This window comes from Hipposideros armiger, unplaced genomic scaffold (genome assembly GCF_001890085.2).
Source record: "Hipposideros armiger isolate ML-2016 unplaced genomic scaffold, ASM189008v1 scaffold_102, whole genome shotgun sequence".
NCBI classification, from domain to species: domain Eukaryota; kingdom Metazoa; phylum Chordata; class Mammalia; order Chiroptera; family Hipposideridae; genus Hipposideros; species Hipposideros armiger.
The window spans coordinates 536,860-560,808 of NW_017731452.1; the positions used below are offsets into that span (position 1 = coordinate 536,860).

A 23,949-nucleotide genomic window follows, 5' to 3' on the forward strand; every position below is an offset into this window, starting at 1 on the left:
CAACAAACCAGCGTGGTGGAATTAACGTCTTGGAGAAATACTCTTTAGTACGTGCAAAGGCTAATCAGAAAGCAGAACACCAGTGCCAATCGCCAGACACATTTCAGGAAGGTCTTCTCTATAAACTGAAATGGAACTAATTCAGGAGACCTAGGCCCTTCCTTCTCATTCATCTTTGAAATGAAATTAAGATTCAGATCTCCTAGGTAGGAACGAATTACACTGCAGTTAAGGGAAGAACAAAGACGTCACATGAAATGCCATTTGAGATACAGATTTACAAAGGGAAGAGAGCAGCTGACAATTCAACCTAATCTCCCATTAACTACCAGCTCATTTAAACATATCCCGTGGTGCCCTCCACATCTGGCCGAGGATTGGGGCTGGCAGATTTATTTCCGGAGCCCCTGCCCCCCCCCCCAGCAGTCTCCCTTACTCCTTTATCAGGGCCACTCCACTCTCTTTCACAAACCTGGTGTGATTTGCCAAGATAAGGATGTCTAGATTTTGTTACCACCTAATTACTAGATGTTTCATGTCTTTTAACACGGGGGAGGATTATTACGGGCATCTTCCTTTCATTTCGGCCATCATAAATTTAAAATGGTAAGAGTAAATCTATCTGCAGTATGTCACTTATACCATAAGCCCCTGTGTTTGGGAGTGATAAAGGGTTCAGGCTAACCCTTGGCTGGTCTCTCTCTTCCAAGTCCCAGGGGTTACATTTTATGGAGGCATGATTAAAAAAATAAGCTTCATTCTGGGTCACTAAAACATTTCAGGACTTAAGGCAGAGAAGAAGAGGGGAAAATAAGCACTTGCGCATTAGTTTCCCCAGCTACTTTTTGCTAAGCGTGCAAGCTCCCAACCACATCAAGAAAATCTCCCCAACATGCATTCAATCCAGCCTCACCCAGAGAATCCTTTGTCTTTCCTGAGCACTTCTCTTTAGGCAAACAGTTGTTTACCCAACTCCAGAAACAAATATGCTGAAAATACGATGAAATTTTCAAATGTCTTTTTAGTCCATTGAATATTCTCCTAATGGTAATAGAAAAGAAGTGCCATCTGATGTTTTAATTGAAATTTTAACCAAAAGAGGCATGGCCAGATTTCTAATATGTTCTAACTACAGTACTTCCCTTTCTACAATTACACAGCTAATGTCTGCATTGAATTCCCTAATTTCTCATTATAAAACAATTGGATTTCATCTCGCCGTCTTTAATTGCATTGTTTCTCCTGCTAGAATAACTGCACATTCTTCTTGGTGAAATGTTGAAGTTGTTGAATGACAAATCAATAAAGGTCAGGCATTCAGATTTAATCAATTATTATTCCATCTCAAAGCAAAATCAATGAGGGGCTTGAAGTACAGTTGCAAAAGCAATACGCATTGCTGTAGACAAAATCCCCAAAATAGTCCCCCACAATCTCACACACACTCACAAAAAAGACCTCGAAAAATTAAGCAAGCCAGGTTGAATACACCCACACTTTTCAGAGTAAGACTAATGAGAATTATTTTGAGAAAGACAACCTCAGAGGAACATTAGCTGATGCAATGAAAGGGACAACAGAACAAAACATCAAATTGGAACACACCTATGGGACTCCGACGAGACCACGACGACTCTAGCCGGGGCTGAGCGGCACAAGACATCCTGAAGGAGCTGGACAAGGTAGAAGTGCCCCAGGTGATTCACCTGGAAGGTGGTCTCCAGGCCATCTTTTGTCAGACTCCAGGGGAGGGCAAAAGCTGCTGCGTTGCACACGAGCACATGCAGAGACCTGAAAAACGAAACATTCAATGTTGTGCAGACATGAACACTCGAAAACCCAGGATCACTCATGCTCCCTCCGGAATAAGCAATTCTTCACTATCTTCAAGATTCCAGGCAGTTGGAAATGGGACGCCAGAGAGTGCCGAACCTTAAACCATGCTGGAGGAAGGGCTTGGACCTTCAATTGGCAACTATCCTAAGTTGCTGGGGACAAGGGGGCTGCTGGGATGCAGTGCTAAAAGCAGGACCATCCCGGGCAAACTGGGGTGTGATGGTCACCCTGGCTGGATCCTAGGTTCTACCACCTAATTAAATCCATGCTTCTTAATTTGTCCACGTCTCAGCTTCTTCACCTATAAAATCAAAATGACCCTTCAGATAAATGTAAGATACAAAGGAGAACATATGACATAAAAAGGTGGACACAGGAGGCAGCCCTGCATGGGTGGTAAGTACACATACCAAGGCAGAAATGTTCTGAAGAGACAGGCACCTATTACTTGAATATGTTCCTTCCAGAGGTCAGATTAAATCTACACGTTAGAAATGAGCTTTAGGAAGAGGTAAGTGGAGGCCTGTTATACTATTTTCTTCAGTGTATATTTGCTTCATAATAAAATTTTAAAACATAAAAGCAAGCCTTCCCTGTGCATCAAAATCCTAAATCCTCATAAAGAAATTGTACTTGTGGGAAATCAGCCTAAGGTACTAATGAGAAGTGTATAAAGATATGTATTCAAGGCTATCTAGTGTTTGCAATTGCAACATAAATGCAACAAATTAGAGTTAAGCTAAATATACAGTTGGGACATCATTAAATGAATTAGAATATATGTAAATGATAGAATACTATGCAGCCATTAAAACGATAACAAATAAGCAAACCTATCGACCTTGCAAAAAATTCATGGTAAAAAAACAAAACATATACTATTGTACGAACACACAAACACACACACACACACACACACACACACACACACAGTATAAAGGATACACAAAAATGTTAACAGTAGTTGTTTCTTATAGTGGGTGGAACCCAATGTGCCTTAAATGGTTTTCTTTCTAAGTTCACTTGTATTTTCTTCATTTTGCCCCCATAATTCATATATGATGTCTTTATAATAAGGAAAAATGCAATCAAATGAATGCTTAATAGAAAAAAAAAAAGCATTCCTGGAACGTAGCTAACAAATAAAGCAAGAAGAAAAGACACAGGGTGGGGTTTTATAGGAGAACAGGGTTAAAAGTTCAAAGATCTGCATTTTGTCCCAGTTTCAGACAAATTGCCAAAGTCTTTGAGTTTCTGAATCCTGCCTGTAAAATAGGGGGCTGGAAATTGATGGTCCTGTTTCCTCTTACAGCTCATATTTCCTATGTGACAGAGGAAATGAAATATTTCCCATAATTTATTTTTTTAATCCAATGCTCCTTTCATAGAAACTTTTCATAGAGCTTTTACTTTTTGCGACAATTTGATTTTGTCCCATCCTCATGGAAGACTGTAGCCTGTAGCAGAAGAGACATGAGTTTTTAAAAAAACAAACACCAGCATTCAATAAAAAGAAGCATCAAGAAAAGTCTGTCTAAAAACTAAAATAATCTGTTACCTAAACAGAGTAAAAAGAAACTATGGTAAATATGTGCAGCGCTATAAAAGACCTGTATTTTTACTATAGAGTGTTAAAAAACCAATAAGAAAATATTTTTCTGAGTCTAACAGAAATATTGACAAAGACATCTTAAAAGTTCATAAAACTAGGTTACAAAATAACCAGTACAGATTGAACATGCTGAACTTTACTAGGCAACATTTTAAATAAGGTATTTTCTACCTATTAAATTAGCATATTTGCCTTTATTATTATTATATGTTTATTATCTCGTATAAAGTTGGTGAGTATATTCCTGCACCCTGGAAATTAAGTGGAAAATATATGTAACATGAGAATTAGAAAAATCCACATTATTTCACCCAGTAATCCTGTTTCCAAGCAGTGAGGTGCACAGGGAGGCAGTGCTGTGGCAGCACTCTCGAGGGAGAAATACTGTATCATCCATCGATAAAGTTCAGAATTGCCACTGCATGATGATAATAAAATGCATAGCAACACTTGGTCCGTTTTACTATTGGTTTTGAATTCTCTGCAAGCAATGCTCCCCCTTTCTGCCTACACATGGGGCAGACCACCCCCACAGCCCCTTCTCATCTTCTTGATGTGTCACTGCTTCCTGCTTCCGTAGAGGGTTAAACAGTGGAGCCTCAAAGATAGGTCCACTGGGAACCTGTAAATGCGACCTTATTTGGAAAAGGGTCTTTGCAAAGGTCATAAATTCATATCTTGGGATGAGATTATCCTGGACTAAAGTGGAACCAGCCAATGACAAGTGTCCTTACAGCAGAAGAGAAGGGCAGAAGACACAGAGAAGGAGAGCCAAAGGCCAAGGTAAGGGACTGGAGTGCTGCCGCAACAAGCCCAGAACGCCAAAGGTTGACCACCTGCCCCAAAAGCTAGCAGAAAGGCACTGAATGGACTCTCCCTCGGAGCCTCTAGAAGGAACCAACCCTGCTGACGCCTGGATTTGGGATTCTGGCCTCCAGAATTGTGACAGGCTAAATTCCTCTTGTGTTAAGTTACCAAAGTTGTGGCAATTTGTTATAGCAGCTCTAGGAAACTAACACAAGTTTCCAAGGTTCTTTCCTAAAGAAATACTCAAAATTTATATAAAAGTTTACACATAAGAATGGGTAATAATTATATATAAGTGAGCTAGAATTATTAAGTTGTATATGAACTAGAAGCAACTTAAAATCCAACAACAGAAAAAAGGTGCAGGAGCAAAGCCCCAGTATCTTGAGAGAGGGACCTGCCAGGTTAAATCATAGTTAGTCCCTTTGTCTCTATATCCACAAGAGAAAATCAAATTCTTCAAAGTCGATTTTTTTCTCAGTGTTACCCTGTCTTTTAAGACAGGCCTGGGCATTTGGAATTTTGACACCATGACCTCTTGATATCAACACCTCCTCTAGTTACCTGTATCCTTGCCTGCACATTTTCTCAAGGAAATGCAAACTGTATCAAGCAAGGAAACTTGCTTACCAAAGACCTCAGCCTGGAGGCAAGAACTCACAGAGGACCTGGGAAACCCTTTCCTGTTGCACCAAATTGTAATACCGTTCATTAATGTTAATTGCACAACACCGGAGGGAAAATACGTACTCTGTACCTAAAACTTGTCACCTCCATTAATTAAAAACAGGCTTATGGAATATGAAACTATAAAAGTGCTAGACTTTTTTTTAATTATAAAGACACTTAATTGGCTTGTACAAAAGGAAAAGAATTCCGTTCGCCTTGCTTTAATGAGGTTTTTATTATTCAAATGGCACATTTTGCTCAGTTTTGACTAAAAGCCATTGCAATTCAAAAGGCTCTCTGAGGTGATGAATATTTACAAAATATCAAAAGGAAAGTTCAAACTCTAAAGAGAGAATGGAAACAAAAATAGTATCATTCTGATTCCAAAATTGATGCTGTTAGTCAGCACTTTCAGGACTAAGTTTTTTCCTTCCTTGGTGCATTCTGGTCTGTGAGGGGTGAGTGAGGAAAGGTCATCCAAAAGGAGATTCCAGTGGGGGGGGGAGGGGTGTGTGTGTGTGTGTGTGTGTGTGTGTGTGTGTGTGTGTGTGTGTGTGTGTATCAAGCAAGGAAACTCGCTTACCAAAGATCTCAGCCTGTGTGTGTGTTCTCGGTGGTTCTTCCCTACCCATAGAGAAAGACGCTACTTCTCTATTGAGTGGACCCAATAGTAGGTTCAGGGCATTCTCTGAACCTACTGGGGATGCAATGTAGCAATTCCATTCTCTAGAGACAACACTTTCTTTTGTGCCAGAGAACAACAGCTCAATGGTAAGAAGGGCGGGATTCCAATGATTTACCAGTGCTGCTTGTCATTAATACAAGTGACAATTGGCCAAGTTTGAGCCAGAGAAGCCTTGCAGATACGGGAAAGCACACTGAATGGTGATAACAAATAGAAGAGGGTGCTATTCCAAAGGCTGTGGCTTATTGGCTTTTAGACAGCTTATCGCTAAATTTTCTTCCTGCTTTCCCTCCTTTTTTTTTTTAAATTCAGGTATAATTGGCATATAACATTATACTCATTTCAGGTATACAACTGCTCAAGAGCCATCCATTCACTATTCCCTGTCTTTCATTTCAGTCTCTCCCTTTCCACTGGTGCATTCTTGCTGTCTATCAGGCTAATCAGAATGTTCTGGCCATCAGGAGAAAGTCAGAAAAGGGGGAAAGAAAGTGGAGAAGAGGAAGAAGGAGAAAGGTAGACAGACAGGAGAAAGAGGGCTAGAAAGAGAGAAAGAAAGATGTCTACTTGACACTGGGGCTCTTTCAAGTTGCACTAGCCTCTCTCTTCCTATTTACAGTCTATCATTTTGAAACATTCATCTCCATTCACAATCTCTTTCCTTGCCCAAACTCACATCTTATCACCAAGCCAACTGAATTCTGTGCCTTCACCATCCAGAGCTTCTCAGAACTGCGTGGCGATCACTGGCTCCCCACCCCTAAATCCAACGACCTCCCTTCTGGTGAGTCTAGACTCCTCTGTCACAGGGGCCCTGCTCCTCCGATTCCTGGACCTCTTTCCTACCTCGGCTTCTGCGACACCGCCTACTGGGAGGCCTCCTCCTCCTGCGCCCATTGCCTCGTCTTCTGTCTCGTCCAGCCCTTCCCCTTCTACCCAGAGATCCGTTTCCAGCCTCCTTTGATTCCATCTCCAAACTCTTCCCTATCGCAGTTTCAGCCAGCCAGAGACTCTAAATGACACCTCTATAAAGATGGTGCTCCACAGCTCCAACCCCTATATCTCCTCCAAGTTCCAGGATCTCATTCCTACCCCCCACCCCCAAATCTAACCTCTCCATCTTCTCTCCTTAAGTCGTATGCCCTTCCTGGTGCCCTCGTTTCTGCAATGGGTGACACTCTCTAACCAGTCACTTGATAGAAACATTTAGGAACCATCTACTATCCCATTTTTTTTTCCCATAGTCTCTATGACTGGTCAACGCCAATATCTCTAGACCTTCCAGGGACTCCTAATATTTTGTCCAGTCCCTTACCTTTCCAGTGGAGTGGGTGTTAGGATGTCCTGTCTCGTTCTGATTTACACGGCCAGTGTAACCATTCCCCACTGCTGTGAGCACTGACTTCTCCAGGAAATTGTCCTTGACTCCTGGGCGTCATCATATCTGGAAAGCCGCACCCCATACCCAGGTGCTCTTTGAAAAAAGAGGACCAACTCTATGGTATAATTCCAGAGCTCCCTGTGGGGTCTGGCTGAAACTAGTCTCTAATTGACTACAACCTGTTTTCCTCTTTCTTATTTTGAAAACACTGCCCCAATAAGTCATCTGAGCCAACATCCCCGTCTCAGGCTTGATTGATCACTAGGGACCCCAAGCAAAGACACACACTGTTACTCCATGTTTCTGGTTCTGGTGTATTTAGCTTTGGTCACTGTGATAGGCCATACCTGGCCTTACCATCTCTGCTTCTTCCCTCACCTGGCTCACCATGAATACTGGAGCCAAGTTAAAAACACTCTATGAGTTCAACAGGCGTATTGACAAAGAGATTTTTTTTAATTTATAAACTAGATTACAAACAACGATGCTAAACGCCACTTCCAACAAAAAATAAGATTTCTACCTATCCAATTAGCAGGTATATGTGGAATATTATTATATCGTTTATTATGTTGTACAATAAAAGCTGGCCAGAAAACATATTCCTACACGCTGCATATGTGTTGTTTTAAGCCAACACATTTGTAGTAATTTATTACAACGGCAAGAGAAACTAATAGAGTGAGGTAATACATGTTTGCTGTTTTAAATCACTAAGTTTGGGGGATAATTTAACAGCAACAGATAACTAATAAATGCACCATGCTCTGTGAAATAAGCCAAATTCAAAAAGCTACATACAGCATACTTCCATTTATACAACATTCTGGAAGAGGAAAAACTCTAGGGACAGGAAAAAAAAAACCAATGGTTGCCATGGGCTGGGTGAAAGAGGCGTGAGTTACTACCAAGGGGTGCAGGGGAAATTTGAGGGTGATGGAACTATGTGTGTGGTGACTCCCTGATTATGTGTTTGTCACAACTCACAGAACTGCAGAATAAAAGGGCTGACTTCTGACTATATTTACAAAGAAACTTAATTTAAAAATGGAGAAGAACAATAGAGCTCTGTGGTCCCTAATGGTACTGATCACATCCTCAGGATGAGTCATTTGCTGCTGTGTACCAACTACACCCAGTGGGACCACAGCAACGGGGACTCATTCATCTCCACATCTCTGGAGCGGCTGAAGAACACCCTGCTCCTGACTCATACAAAACTGCTGAATTTAACTGACGTCAAGTAAGATATGCATGGACTATTTATGATGCGCCTTGCTCTGAATTCCAGGAGAACAACTGAGAAGAAAACTTAAAATCTACTTGCAGGGGCCGGCCGAGTGGCTCAGTTGGTTAAGAGCTCGCTCAAGAGTGCAAGCTCTGAGCAACAGCAGTTTGAGTCTTGGCCCGAGCTGAGCTGCCGCTGAGCTGCCAACAGGTGGCAGGATGGCTCAGCTAAAAAAATTAAAAAAAAAATTAAAAACTAAATAAAAATAAAATCTACTTGCAGAGAGAACAGGTAAACAACCTTGTAGGGATGACGGGACATTGGGTCAGGTCTACAGGACTCATGCTGGCTGTTCTCGGTCCTTCCAAGGGCCACCTCAAATCCTACATTTCCTGTAGAACCTGCCTGGACCACCCCAACAACCGAAAGAACGGCTCCTCACCTGAACTTGTAAAACATTTAGCATCTGCATAATTCTTTAGGCAATTGCCGAAGCTAGTTGGAGAAGTCTCTCTGAGCTTTCTGGTCAATCACAAAAATCCTTTCTTGTATAGATTTCTGACCTACTTAAAAGTGTTGTAACAGAAGAGGTGGAGTCCCACGGTTTTGTCATCATATACTCGTAAAGCTGACCATGAGACTCTGGTCATAGACGCTGTTCAATAAATGCCTGTTCACTGGATCACACAAGAACTGGAAAATATGAACTGAGAAAGGCCTATGCTTTTTCCTTGCTTGGGGCGTTCTCATGATTTCCATCTGAGAAAACATTGTTGATAGTTCTTGATATGTCAATAATTCCATTTGAATCATCATAGCAACCCACAAGGTAGGCAATGTCATCACCATTTTACAGATGAGAACATTAAGCTTTGAACATGTTTTGCCAGTAATTGGAGGAGCCAGAATTCAAGTGCAGCACTATCTGCCATGAAATCTCATCTTATCCATGAAATACACAGGCTTTAAAATGAGAGAATAGGAATGCGTGCTACCAAGGGTCAGGACGTTGAACACAGATAGTGGTCTGTCTAAATGGTGACCCCAGAGTTGTTCAGTGCACACCCTGTGCAGCAACAAGCAGCAGTGCTGGAGTGGGACAATAAGAAATCAGAACAGGATAAAATTCATCCATAGTGATGGCAAGAGTGGGGATTTCTGGACAGTAGAGAAATTCATGACATTTTTATCGCATTTCTTTCTGATCCCTGCGCAGACACTGACACGATGCTTTCTTGTCTTCCTTTAGTTTTCCACTTACATGGATCTAACAGGATCCCTCACTCTGTTGCAGGTACCCTCTCCATCTCCCAAGCGTTACTCAGAAGACACCTCCTTCCTCTAAGAAGCCTTGCTCCTCATCTGAAAAGTCAGCACTATCTCCCTCTTTGGACATTCCTAAACACTTTCCCTAGACCTTTCATAAGGTTGATGACACTGCGATTGACAGAAAGACAGGCATCACCAAAGGCCACGAGATCCTTTGACTCACTACCAGTAGACAGCTGCATGGGACAGGGGACAAGGGACACAGCTGTTTCCCAGGTTCCCTGACCTTCTAGTCCCCACCAAGGCACCACACTAGCAGTGATACCACCCCAATGGGCGGTGGGGGGAATGCCAGGACCCCATTAGTATCCCCTGAAAGCACCCATTGCCATTCTCAACCCTACTGACTAGTCTGCGCACTGATCACTAACTGGCAACAACCCAACCCCAGCATGCCCTGAGTGTTTATTGAACATCAGCTGCTAAGGTTCAGCACCTCCCAGGAGGCTTGGCCTTCCCATCTGTCTGGGATGTGTCCAATCCTACATTATTCAACACTTTCTATCACGTGCGACATGTACAAACGTTCTCTCTGTCGGTACACAACCATCCATGTCCATGAGGCGAGAGAGAAGTCTTTGTTTGCCCAAGGTCCTGCGTGTAGTTAGACGTTAGCCTTTTGCACACACCTAAATGGATACATCTGAGTCAATGCATTTTCCCAATGACAGGTGGTCTACAGTCCATCACATAGCCATGTTTTACAATATTATTCCCTAAAAAAGGGACATAAGGAACAGGGAAAGAGTTGATTTGGTTCTAGTTCATCAATAAGGACAGAGTCTTTATGCTTTGGAGGTAAGAGCAGCTCATAATGACTCAAGGAACCTAAGAATCAGATACATAATTTGAAACCTGAGAACTCAGAAGTGTGCTTTCAAAGAGTCTATGAGGAACAGTAGCAGCTATCAGTTGAGTTACAGTGAAGATTTGTAAATCGAATTGTGACATGCCCCCCTCCCACACACACACAAAAAAAAATGATGCAGACTTTTACAGGTTAAATAAACATCCCAAGAAATGTTAACTCAGTTGTGGCCCTAGGGGATTCCATTTCAGACACAGCAGAAGAATGAGCTAAGTGAAATGTTTCACAAAGGGAAATATTTTTCAGTGCCTCCCAGAAATAGAATGTCACAGCATCTGGAGCATTTCTCAAGCGAGTCACAAGAATTCATGCTATTTAGAAATACTCTGAATTCAATAGAAAGGGCCTAAGGACCCCAGATCCCAAAAGCAAATGTTTCTCCGTCTTACCTGGTGTGCAGCTGTCTTTTTCTCCTGGAACAGGAAGGGGAACAAATATTATAGAATTCCAAGGTGGGTTCTGCTTCAATAGCTAGGGGCAGATTTACGGTGAACTCATGGAAGGAAGCATAAAACTGAACACAACAATTCTCTTCTACGGTGACCTCGCCCCCAGTGCAGACTGTCTACACTCCAGCAATCCACCAAGACCGCAATTGCCCCAAATGCAGGGTGCACACCCCTGGTAAGATTCACGAAGATTTTAGGTGGTATAAAGGCAAACTCTTCAAAAACACTTGCTGACAATCAAATATTAAAAAAATATATGTAATTAGCCTCTCAAACTCACAATGATAATACCCACCTTGTTTAATAGTTGTGAGAATCAATCAGAGAAAAAATGGAAGTGACCAGCAGGGGCCATGACAGAGAGGGTACCTAAAAGAAGCCATTTTCTCCTCAGCGGCCTGTTTCCTAGACCTGGAGCTCTACTTTGGGAACTGCGTCTCCATCAGTAATTTAGAGACAAAAATATGTATAGACTTGTCTCCCACATCTATGAAATACCTATATATTGTTTCCCACGCTGTTACTCAATATCTCTGGGAGATAAGATTCTGAATAAATATGCAAGGAAATAGAGCAAGTAACACAAGAGAAATATGAACACGCAAAATCAACATCAGTGTAGGTGGTCAGTGACCATCCAGCTGTGTTTCAAAACTGCAAAGGACCCATCTATTTCGAGACTATGAGGGACACCATCAAGTATTAAAATAATAATTAACCCAGAGTGTATTCAGCTGTCAAGATACCTAGCCACACTTTTTTTTTTTTCAAGTTGGAATAGAGAAAATAATCCGAACCAATCATTGGGAATAGAGTAGAACACTGGCTGTATCCCCTGGAGACCACCAAGAATTTTTCATTTCATGCACCATTTACAACTTCTTATAGCGAATTCCAGGACATTAGTACATACACTTAACATAAAATGGAAACACTCTTGTTTTTGTTATTTCCTTAAATTTTTGCCTCATGTCCATTATCTTGATTATATTTTCCCCATCCTATCATATGCAGTCCCAGCAGCAAAAGCTCAACCTCATTGATTCTAAATGGGGGCAAACGTGTAACAGGAATACACCCACATCATCTTCTTCCAAGAGGGCTTTCTAGGAAAAATGCATCAATGTGATAATTACGCCACCACTGGCACTTAATCCAATTGACACAATGTCTCAAATGCAGGTCTGACTCTTTGGTGTTACAACTCCAGGTCCTTCTGGTTTTTCTCCTGCCCTTTGCATCTGGTACTTTATTGCCCTGTGTTCTGGGAATATTTAATAAAGTGGACTATCAATGATGAATGCAATAAGGCTGGGAGCATGGGGAGAGTAAGGCTACATAACTTCAACTACACTCATAGCCTAGCCACCTCTCTTGAACATAGCTCCCATAGACTGAGAAAATGCAAATTAACTAAAGTCTCCCTTGGCAAATTCCTGTGTGTTCATCTGACAAATGAATCATGGTCACATCCTGAGGAAATTCACTTGTGATATGAAAGAAATCTTGGGAGGCCGAATGGGAGTTTAGTAAACTCCACAAGGGAACTCAGAGAATGTGACTATTATTCACGTAAGTGAAAGAAGTAAAGAAGCTGGCAGACGGGGAGGGTTGGGGCTGGCAGTAGTTAGAGCAGACAGAACCTGCTTTTCACCACGGTCCCCAGCTTTCCCCTACACAAAATACAGTGAGTCGGAATGATGGACCAGGAACCTTTGAGGGACGTCACCCCTGTGCTCCCACACCTAGCACCGTGCCTCACATACAACAAGTTGTTGAATTGCTGACTCCCTGAAAATTAAATATCGCTTGTGAAAGCCCTCTGTATCTTTTTCAGATTTATTAAGTCCACTGCCATTTGTTTTTTAAAGTATTGAGTGCATACGGTCAGTACTTTTTTTTTTTTTAACCCATAGAGCCTCTCTCTATGTCGCCACTGTCCATAATGCAGGCATGTATGTGCCACTTGCCTAAATTCTGTCAAATGGAAGGAGGACCACCTGTGTTGGATTTTTTTAAAATGCACTGGGAACCAGCTCATCTGTACTTCTCAAACTCATCCTTGGCAAAAGCATCTGCTAAGTGGGGTAGCTGCTCTGGTTTTGGGTTTTAACAATTAGTACGTGTTACGATAAACAGAATAATTGCCTATGTACATCTTATGTGTAAATGGTGATATCTGAGCTTCCGGGGGCTTGGTGCTACGGCTCATAGAGCTCGTACAGTTAGGCTGCCTGGCAGTGGGGGCCATGAAATTAACAGTCCACATGGCCTTACAAAACACATCTCTTACCAAGAAACCGGAACTATCCAGGAACACTCAAGTGAGGGACGGGAGCCGGCTGGAAACCACTTGGCTGTCCCAACTAAGAACACATTTCCTCTTACAACTGAAAACGGTGCCTTCCCTCTATCCTAGGGTTTCCCTGGTGGAGGGTCCTTGTGCCCACCCCATGCGGTGCCCACCACGGGGCCTGACACATAGGGGGTTCCTTAGGGCATTTGTTGACAGCTCTGCTATTAATACGGTACCTGGGCATCCTTTCTCAGTAAAATGCATTCCTGCAGGCATTTCACTCAGTGGATAAGTGGGGAAAATAAAGGCAATGAAGAAATAACTAGCCTCTCCAGAAACGCATTAGCATTCCTTCAAATTAAAAGACTATTTTGTGGACACAAAGCAATATTAAGCATTACAAGCCATTATTTACAAACTTCTGCAATACTGTGGATGCATAAATTCTGCTGAAAGAATCATGGGAACATTCATTTTACATATATATATATACACACACACATATATATATATATATATATATATATATATATATGTATTTGTAGAATAGCTGTACCAGATGATGATTTCATTACCATTATGTAAAGAGAGTTTATTTAAAACATACCTCATACAGTTACAATGAACGGAGAGGGGTTTAATGTGTGGTGGCGAAGGTGAACTTACATGGACAATAACAAAATATTAGTTGGGGAATGTGCCTAAGCGCATGGTCAAGTCACTCAAACAATAAAACATCTCATACATTTTGTAAATTTCCTTGCCAATGAGGACTCTTTCCTATTTTTGCCTAGAGATATATGGAGCTGTAATAGAGTTCAGAAAGCCCCTGACAGCTGTGTGCTGCCATTCAGACCTGAAAGAGTCCATGTTATGATAAAAATTAATGTACTCTGACATCCTCTGGGACTCCCTGGGCCCTGGGAATAGCTAATGAAGAAATACAACCTTGCAAGAAAACAGCACACGGCTCTCAAGTTGAGGATTAATCCAGATGTGGCAGCACTGTGGCCCCTCTGTCATCAGCTATAAAGCAACCAGACCCCAGTGTCAAAGGGAGCCAGCGCTGATTGGTTAGAATTATTTCCTGGGTCAGGGGAGGTCAAATAAACGAAAGGCTTTACAAAATAATTGAGCCCGAGTTGGACTCCGCCTGTCACTTTGTGCTAATGCTCTCTTCTTAAAGCAAATAAGGGTCACTCAACATCGTGGTCTCTTGTTGGCTATGATCATAGACTTGGAAAGTTCTCCCCAGGGCACGTGCTTCCTCAGTGATTAGAGGACCACTGGGCATGTCCCAGTGGACGCTCCTTCAAGAGGGCCTCAGAAAGGGTCTTTGTGCTGAGCTTGAGAAGAATGCTGACCCCCAAAGAGGTGACTCACCATCCCCACCAATCACTCTGCCTTCCGACACCTTTAACCCCTAAATATCATGATCGCTTCCAAGAGGGCAAAACAGTGAGAATCATGTTCATAGGAGCATTATGTATAGTAGCCAAAAGATGAAAATAACCCAAATGTCCATCAATCAATGAATGAATAAACAAAAAATGTGGTCTATCCATATAATGGGATATTATTCGGACATAAAAAGCAATAACGTATTGATACATGCTACAATATGGATGAACCTCAAAAACATTATCTTAAGTGAAAGAAGCCAGTCACAAAAGAAGACACATTGCATGCTTCCCTTCATATGAAATGTCCAGAATAAGCAAAGCAGTAGACACAGAAAGATTACTGGAAGGCTTAGGGAGGCAGATAGGGGATGGCTACTCATGGGTACAGGTATGCGGTTTCTTTGTGGAGTGATGAAAATGTTCTGGGATTAGTGGCGATGGCTCTTCAACTCTGTGAACTGCACACTAAAAACCACTGAATCGCACACTTTAAAATGATGGATTTAACAGTGTCTAAATTATATCTCAACTAAAAACAATAATCCCTGGGTTCTGGGAAGCCTGCACTGAAACTCTCAGAATGACGTAAGTAGGCCCCAGATGGGTTCTTTCCCCCGTCCCTCGAGCGGCTGTGGTTAACAGCTCTCCACGCCCTGTCCATATTGTTCTTGTACTTCCACCATGAACGAAAACTGAGACTCAAGCAAGATGTAGTGAATTCGAAGAAAATAAGGTTGCATTTTTTGGTGGACAATTGATAGGTTACACAAAGCTACATGGTTTTTGCCCGTGACATGACTTCAGCTTATTATTAGAATTTTACCATGTCAAGTTGAATTTATTTTTCAACATCTGAATTTTAGCCATTGCTTAAAGGGTTAGGTTGAAATTTTTTAAAAATGTATTTATTTGACACATTATTCACTGTATTTTCTACAACCTTATGGTATTATTTTGCTAATTTACCATCTTCACGAAATGATTATGGGAAACCTAGGAAAAAATGTATCACTAGAAAAGTTTTTTAAAAAATATTTGAAATAGATATTTTTTTAAAAAGATGATATTCTGAAATATGAATAGTGATGTTAATAGAGGGGTATATAGTGTATACATGGATACGCTTATGATGTCTTAGATTTGTTTTAAAATAATCTAGTAAGAGGGGCTACAGATTGAATAAAATCAACCATCTGTTGATAATTTTGGAAGCTGGGTGAAGGGTATGGGAAGGTCTAGTATACCTCTTTTATTTCTTGTGTATATTTGAAAATGCATGTGGTAAAAAATTTCAAGAAATAAAAAAAAATATTAATGGAGGACCAGAAAAATGGGCAACTTCCATTTTCATATTTATGGTTTCCCATAGTTTTTTAAATGTTCTAAAATGGACATGTACCATTTTTGCGGTCACAGAACTTGTGTAAAATCACCTTATTTATACATAGTACCAAAATCACACCAAAACAAACAGGTTTAACATCTGCCTGAAAAATCATAAATGCACTTAAACCTTTTAAAACAAAATAGAATTAGGACAATGTGATCATATCAAAAGCCACCTAGGAAGACATGCACAATATCAAAGGCAGGATGGGAACCCAAACCCGGCTGCCTCCCCATGCAGGTACTGAATAATAGCAAACCCGCCCTTCCAACAGTACAGTAGAAGAGGGGCTGCAAATGAAACAGAAATGGACTGGACGCAAGACTCCACAAAGCTTGGAAAACCCTCCTCCAAGAAGGGAAAGAAAGATCTGCGTGGTCCCAGACACCTGAGGGTCAAACAAGGCTAAGAAGCCTGACAATGAAATCTATTTTGGTATCAGGGTCTTCAAAGGTCATTGCTACTTGTCCGAAATCAATGGGAAGCTTTACCTCTAATAGGGCAGCACGTCCTACTCTCTGTGTCAGAGCAGAGCTGAGTCAGAGAAAAGGACCTGAGAAATCAGCAGAGTCACATGCTGGAGCTGAGCTTCTACTACTGAAAAGGCCCAAGTGGGAGCCTAGGTCACCATCATCTGAGACAAAGAAGGACGTAGGAAATGACGCTACATGATAGAGCTGAATGACAGCCCGTCCTTCCTGATCTCCCGTCCAGGGCTCTGCCCGTCCTCCTCACTACTGGACACCACTGAGCTCCCAGGCTTCCTCACCAATGAAGGAAAACCTCAGATTTCTCTTCCAGCCCCACCAGGAAGTGGTTTCTCCTCTCCACAGCTGCAATGAGCTCAGAAGACACAAAAAAGCAACTGAAAAAAGAACTTGAGTGACTAACAAACAGAAATCTTGCATGTTGAAATCAACATTTGACTTTAATTCGATAAATGCAAGTTTTACTACTCACATTTCAGGTCTGAATAGGATTGCCTAGGTTTTGATGCAGGGAATGAAAAAACATTACATGTACTGGAGGGTAATTTGGTTTCATAGATCAACGGTTTAAAAGATATTCATATGCGTTGACCCAGAAACTCCTCTTATAGGAACTGATCCTAAGAAAACAAGAGATCCCAAAATAGGTATGTATAGGACATGATCATAGCACAACAAGAAAATTAGAACCTAGCATCCAATAATTCAAGATGTGTTGAATAACTTTACCTATATGCAATGGATTACTGTAAAGTCCTAAAGATTAAAATTAGAGAAATATATTTAATAACATGAAAAATGTCCATGGCATACTTAGTATGAAGAAAAATATACATGTTTGAATACAAAAGAATATATGAATATGTAACATAGCTAGTTCACACCCACTAGGGTAGCTATAAAAAATAAAATAAATAAAATAAAAAGGGATGGCTGTAATTTAAGTTAAAAAAGGACAATAACAAGTGTCGGCAAGGATGTGAAGAAATTGGGATTCTCATGCATTGCTGGTGGGAATGTAAAATGGTGCAGCCGCTGTGGAAAAGAGTTTGGCGGTTCCTCAAAAAGCAAAACGTCCAGTTACCATAAGATTCAGCAATTCCACTTCTAGGCATATACTCAAGATAAATGACAATCTATATCTACACAAGAACCTGTACATCAATGTTCACAGCAGCATTATTCATAATAGCCAAGAAAAAAGTATAAACAGCCCAGGTGTCCATCCACTGATAAACGGACAGAGAAAAACCAGAACTTGAGACCCAGTTGTCAGGTGGGCTGTGCTCAGTGCCCCATACAGCAGCCCATGAATATCACCTTGGAAGCGTTTAAAAGTCCAAATGTCTCCTACACACCCCAAGACAATGAAATCAGAATGTCTGGGGTGGCAGTGATATGTACCATCCCCAGCTGATTCCACAGCACGGACAAGTTGAGAACCACTATTCCCGAAAGACAATCTCTTGGGAGTCTGGGGATCTGCCGTGGGGAATGGAGGCACTGCTGCCCTTTCAGGCAGGAGACGTTCTGCCAAGGTCCATTTCCCAAAGCTAGCCAGTTTGTGAACTTCCCCATTACTTGTACTTCTGAGACAAACAGAAGCCTTTCTTCTTTCTGTGTTTGGTTATCAATGATTGCGTAATGTCAGCTCAAATATCTTTTTGATTGTGAATTGGTGACTGAACTGTAACAGCAGGAGAAGCTTAAAAGGCAAACTGGAGAACTTTGCCACTAATTGAGAGGATCTGTTTCTATTTTTCTGAATGACACGGTATTGAGCAGGCTCTTACAAAATGAAGCAAAGAAAGGGCTCATGATATTAAAAACACCGTGCAGTGACAAGTAGTTAAACCAAAAATACAATATTCCTTGGGGATTTTCAGCAGGCTGCCACAGTGCAGCACCGTTGATTTATTTCAAACATATATTCAAGTTTTTAGGCTGACAAGAATTAGCTTCTCAATAATTTACTGGGGGAAAAAAAGATGGTTTCCATGTTATTAAAATGTGATTTCACTGTGGTTTAAGCACAAACTTCCCAACATGTCAATTATGTAAAAGTAGAATTCCGACGTGACAATGGGGGTGGTTAGATGGTACAAGGAGAAAAACCAAGCTGGATTCATGGGCCAAGTTGAGAAATATAATTCTGAACCACAGACACTGAAATGCTTTTCCCAAGTCTTACATAAACTGAGAGTTCTCGGAGAGTAACCAAACATTAACCCTAACATCACAGACTTGATGCGTCAATGGCTGTGTAGGTGGTCTCAGTGCAGGTCAAAGAACAGGCCTGGCAGGGCTCAGAGGTGTCTGTCCCCGTCCAAGCTAAGCAGTGCCAGGCTGGCTCGGTCACACGGTCTGGCCCATGCCACACCAGGGAAGCCCTGGCTCCTAACAGATAAGTGTGTTTATAGATTCCTAGAAGGGAACTTTTATGTTATTTGCCTAAAATAACAACTTTACATATGATTACTTTAAAATTTGTGTCCCAAGATCTATAAACGTATAACCTCCATGCCACCCACGGAGGTATTAAAACAAGAACTTTGAATGGCTGAGAATTGGTGCCTTAAAAGCAAAATTCAATCACCAAATGGAACTATGTGTTTCTATTTTTGCCCTTTCTTTCGTCCCTCCCTTCCTCCCTCCCTNCCACCCACCCACCCATCCATGCCCTCCCTTGAGCTTACTATAATGCAGTAAATGTAATAATTGCAAAGGATGATGATAATGAAAATAACAATGATGCAATCTAACATTTATTAAGTGTTTATCGTCAGGCACTATGTTTTATAAACATTATCTTATTTAATCCTCTCAACCACTCCACAATGCCATGACCATCATCCCCCTCTTTTACTGATGAAGAAACTGAGGATCAGAGAGATCAAGGAATTTGCCAAGGTCACCATCTTAGTAAGTTGTGGAACAGAGATTCAGAACTAAGACAAAGATGAATTAGCCAACCCTTCTGCTTCTCTGGGGCTCAGTCTAACAAAGAAAAATCAATATAGATAAAAGCATCCTCAAAGTATCCCAAGCAAAATGACTGGGTGTGTGTGGTCGATGCTCCACGAAGTGACTTGTCAATTCAACCATGGTGTGGAGGTGAGAGGAGGGGACCAGGGAGCTTCTGTAGAGGATGTGACAATGTCATCCACCGAGCGGGTGATGAACAGGTAGGAGGGGAGTGGGCACAAGCCAGGAGCACAGGCCCGGAGTCAGGAAGCAGGACTTGTAAGCAGCCCTGTGAGGGGCAAAGTAGAGATGCACAGAGATGCACAGACATGGCCGCAAATGAAAGTAGAGGAGAGGCCGGACCCCAGAGGCCTTGGTGGGCCACACCAGCAAGGACAACCTTTGCAGTTCAGCCAGCAAGACATCACTAAAGGGTGTTTTCACAGGACAGTGTCAGGGATGGGTTTGCATTTGAGAGCAATGACGCTGGCAGTTCAGATGTGTAAATAGCAGAATGACCCTTTGGTCTTCTCCTGTCTACTGATCAACATCGCTATGAAGACAACTAGGAACTAAGGGGAAATGAACACTGACATTTGGAGTAAAGGTATAAATACGACTGCAAAGGAGAGTAAATAGCTGCCATTTCTGCTTAAACTGACTCTGTGCGGAGATACCTTCTAGATATCTAGTGGAAAACAGTCTGAGTACCTTAACTAAGGGGATGAGCCTGTCTTCTACTGGGTTTGTTTAACCTCTTTTCCACATATTTCAGAAAATAATTTCTTCTTGGTGATAGAAAATTGGTTGGAAGAAGCATGTCCTTCAACCTTGAAGTGACCTTAATAATTGCCCCAGTAGGCAGGGGTTGTCATCCATCCTATTAATGGGACAAATCTCCTTTAGAAGCAATGTGTCCAAATGAGAGAGATCTTCCTGAATCTCCAAACTACTGTCTAAGCTGAGCTCAGTGGGCAAGCAGAGTTTGGACTAAGTTGTAGACTTACTACCAACTAGCTAGCGTGACCTTGGTCACAGTCCTTAATCCCTTTAAGCTTCGATTTCTTGATCTATGAAAAGTGGCTGAATAAGACACTGCCATTCTTCTAATATTTTTGACCTACCCTGTAGGTCCTCGTGAAGATAAAATGGGATGGCATATAAGAGCTTAGCTGTGCCTGATACATACCAAATAGGTGATACATTTTAGCAATTACTATCATCATCATCATTTATATCCTTACAAGCCTCAATTAGGGCTTCTGGATCTTTAGTATTTAAACACTCAGTTGTAGAGTTGACCTGCGTTCCCACATGGTAGTAGTTCCGAAACTCACCAGGGCATGCTATTCTACTCAAACTGTTATCTCTTTTATCATCGTCTAAGTATAAGAGTACTTTCTGCAGAGAACTTAACTATGCACACAACACACAACATTGGCTATATATACTTATTCATCTTGACCAAACCTAGCATAATCTATTTTCTAAGAAAAATTGTGTGTATTTCTCATAGTGAGACAGAATGCTATTAAAATGAGTTACATTTCAAGGGACAGAGAGTTCTTTGCCCAAAGATGAGCAAACTACAACCACCAGGCCAAATCCCAAACCCAAATCACTTCCTGTTTTTATACATAAAGTTTTATTGAAACACAGCCATATTCAGTGATTTACACTTTATCAGGCTACTTTTGCATTGCAATGGTCCCACTCAGCCCTCAGGATGTACTCAATACTGGTTGAATGGCTGCGAGACCATCTGGTTCACAAAGGCAAAATATTTACATAGATATTTATAGAAATATGTACTTCTGTGATTCTTTCAGAACAGCTTTGCTGACTTGTGCTCTAGTCCAGGGCTTTAATAGATCATTGTTGAACACCAGCAATAAAATAAATATTCTTTGCTCAAGCTGAAGACATACATTGGCTTATGTATGCATTGGTGGGATGGTGAGTGTGGAGGGAGGCAACCACACAGTAATTATATTGACTCTCCAAAGCGGGGTTTTTATTCTTCCTGGAAGAGAAGTTTCTTTGTGTCTTCAATTAACATACATCACTTTGATTTTCTGAAATGTGATAGTGATGACTGAACCTAGAATTCTGTTGGAAAATCAAAATTCTGTTTTGCAAACACTGTTGTGATGTATTCCTTAGCAGTGATGACTTTTAACGATAGTGAAAAGGCTCATTGAAATTTTTTTTTTCTGACCAAGTTAATTGCAAAATGGACCCTAATTAATTTAATAATTTTTCTCCTCTACCAAGCATATATTTTTGAAGACCATCATCATGAAAAGTTATCAAAAAGTCCTTCAGCTTCATGACTATTGTAAAAGAGAGATAAAGCAGAGAGAAGTGAGATGGCAAATGGTTTAACCCCAATGTCTAGTCCAGTTCCTGGCACTGTTGGAAGCACTAAATAAATAATGAGGTGAAGGGAAAAGTTTTTTTAAATAAACAAAAAAAAAAAACCGGGAAGAAGAAGGATTACTTTGGTATCCCAGAATATGCAAGCTCAATATTTTCTGTGTGTCCCACTGTATCTCACTTATTCAAAGCAGGTTGCTCTGAAGGCTACGCTGATCACCTGGAGAAGCTGCCAAAGCCAAGAGAAGCAGGCGTTGCAATGGCAAAGCAAACAGCCTGGCCATTTACTCTGAAGGAGAACAGTGAAGTATCGCTTACATCCATGGCTTTGATAACAAAGAACAGGAGGGAAACTACTCAGTAGAGTAGTAAGTGCTCTGGGACCCTCAGTGGAGCGTCACTATGGTAACCACCATTTCCTCTTGGTTCTTGTCATGCTTACAGCGTGTGGGCAATAGCACCACCGTGACGCTGACGTCCCCTCTTCTCTTGATTGACAGGAATCTCAAAGCTCATTCTTAGGCCCAGTGTGTAATGACTGTAAAGGCCTTACAAGATCTACTCTTTCTCTAAGATCACATCTTACTGGTCCACTTTTATCCCCTTTCCCTGTTTAAGTAGATATCTTATTTCTAATGTGTCACACTGTATGTATTCTTCAAAATTGGTCACATTACTTCAGGGTCAAGATAAGAAACAAATACATATTAGTAACAGCCATAGGCACGGAGCACTGAGCTGTGTCTGGTTATTTCATGCATTATGGCTATTCTCAACAACACTAAAAGGTGTATGTGATAATCTACTCTATATAGATCCAGAAAGTGAGGCCCAGAGACGCTTAGATTTTGTCCAAGGCCACAGAGCTTGTAAGCAGTAGAGCTGGGATTTAAATCTAAGTTCAGTTGATCCCCAAAACTTGTATTCTTTCCACTACATCAGGTATTGGAATACTATGACCCATGGGCAAATCCAGCCCAGTACCCATTTTGATAAATAGTTTTATTGGAATAGTCATAGTTACCCATTTTAGTATCGTCCATGTAGCTTTGAGGCTACATAAGCAGTGCTGAGTAGTTGCAAAAGAGATCTGATGGCCTAAAAAGTCTAAAATATTTACTCTTTAGGACTTGACAAAAAAAAGTTGGCTAACCCCTGCAGTACACTGCACTACTTCGAGTTAAAGAATTATATAAAAAAGAGTTGATGCCTAAGCAGTGAACTGTCAGAAGGCAAAAAAAAAAAAAAAGAAAATGTACTTGTGAAGGAAAAGCTCTTCCCTGATGCTTCTAGATGCAGTAAATGCTTCACAGCATGGCTTTTCAATAACTTAAGATGGAAAAGTGTATGTGATGAGAAAAATGAACCTGCAAACTTTAATTCTTTTTCTTCAAAAGTCATAATTAAGATCTAGCTTCAGAGAGTTTACTATAGCTAAACTCTGCCTCTCTGTTTTTCTTTTCTTTTAGTTTTCATACTGTGTAGAAAAGCAAAGCAACATGATCCTCTGTTAGGCAACCTAGAAATGGATTTCTCATGTTGAGCAAAGAGTAATGCAGATAATGTTGGCTAAAAACATCATTCTTAAAATTGAGTGAAGAAAAAGAAAGATTAAACTGTAATTTACACATTGGACTTCAGGGTAATTTATCCCTCAAAATTTAGAATTTATTTATAATTTATAACCTACTTCCATAGAAGGATTTGCAAATTTGGAATAAGAATCCAAGAATATTATATCTGGGATTAAGTAGATTCAAGTTCTGAAAGTAATTTAGTAAAAAGTGAAAATAAATAACCTTGTTAAAGATTTCTTTCCCCTCAAATGTTTAAAAAGTAAAGAAGGGATAGAAAGCTGTTCTTTTAATCTTTTATTTCAAACATCACTGTCCTATATTATTTTTAAGCGAAATAAAGCCTAATTTCTTTAAATTATGCTGGAGACAGAAAGTTGAGAAGAGAAAGCAGAAATCCATGATCAACAAGGAAGTTCTAGAAACCTTCAGAATTGCATGTATTATGTTAATATGAAGTTACTATCAATTTCAATTAACTTCCATGATGACTCAAAGCCCTTGATCAGTATTATAAGAGCTGATTGGTAACTGAGATCCAAGTATGAATTTCCTACATTATGTGCCATCAACAACTTTTAAAATTCCAGGATTGGA

At 40.8% G+C, this 23,949-nt stretch overlaps 1 protein-coding gene across 1 annotated transcript in view; it reads right to left on the reverse strand.

Annotated features, from left to right (window-relative positions):
* Positions 1-23,949, reverse strand: part of LOC109384781 (WW domain-containing oxidoreductase-like) — a gene marked incomplete at its 3' end in the record, with an annotated part of 561,210 nt that overhangs the window by 532,762 nt on the left and 4,499 nt on the right. Inside the window, exon 2 of the mRNA XM_019646403.1 lies at positions 1,606-1,791. Within this exon, the coding sequence (XP_019501948.1) occupies positions 1,606-1,791 (186 nt within the window). The remainder of the gene's footprint in view (positions 1-1,605; positions 1,792-23,949) is intronic.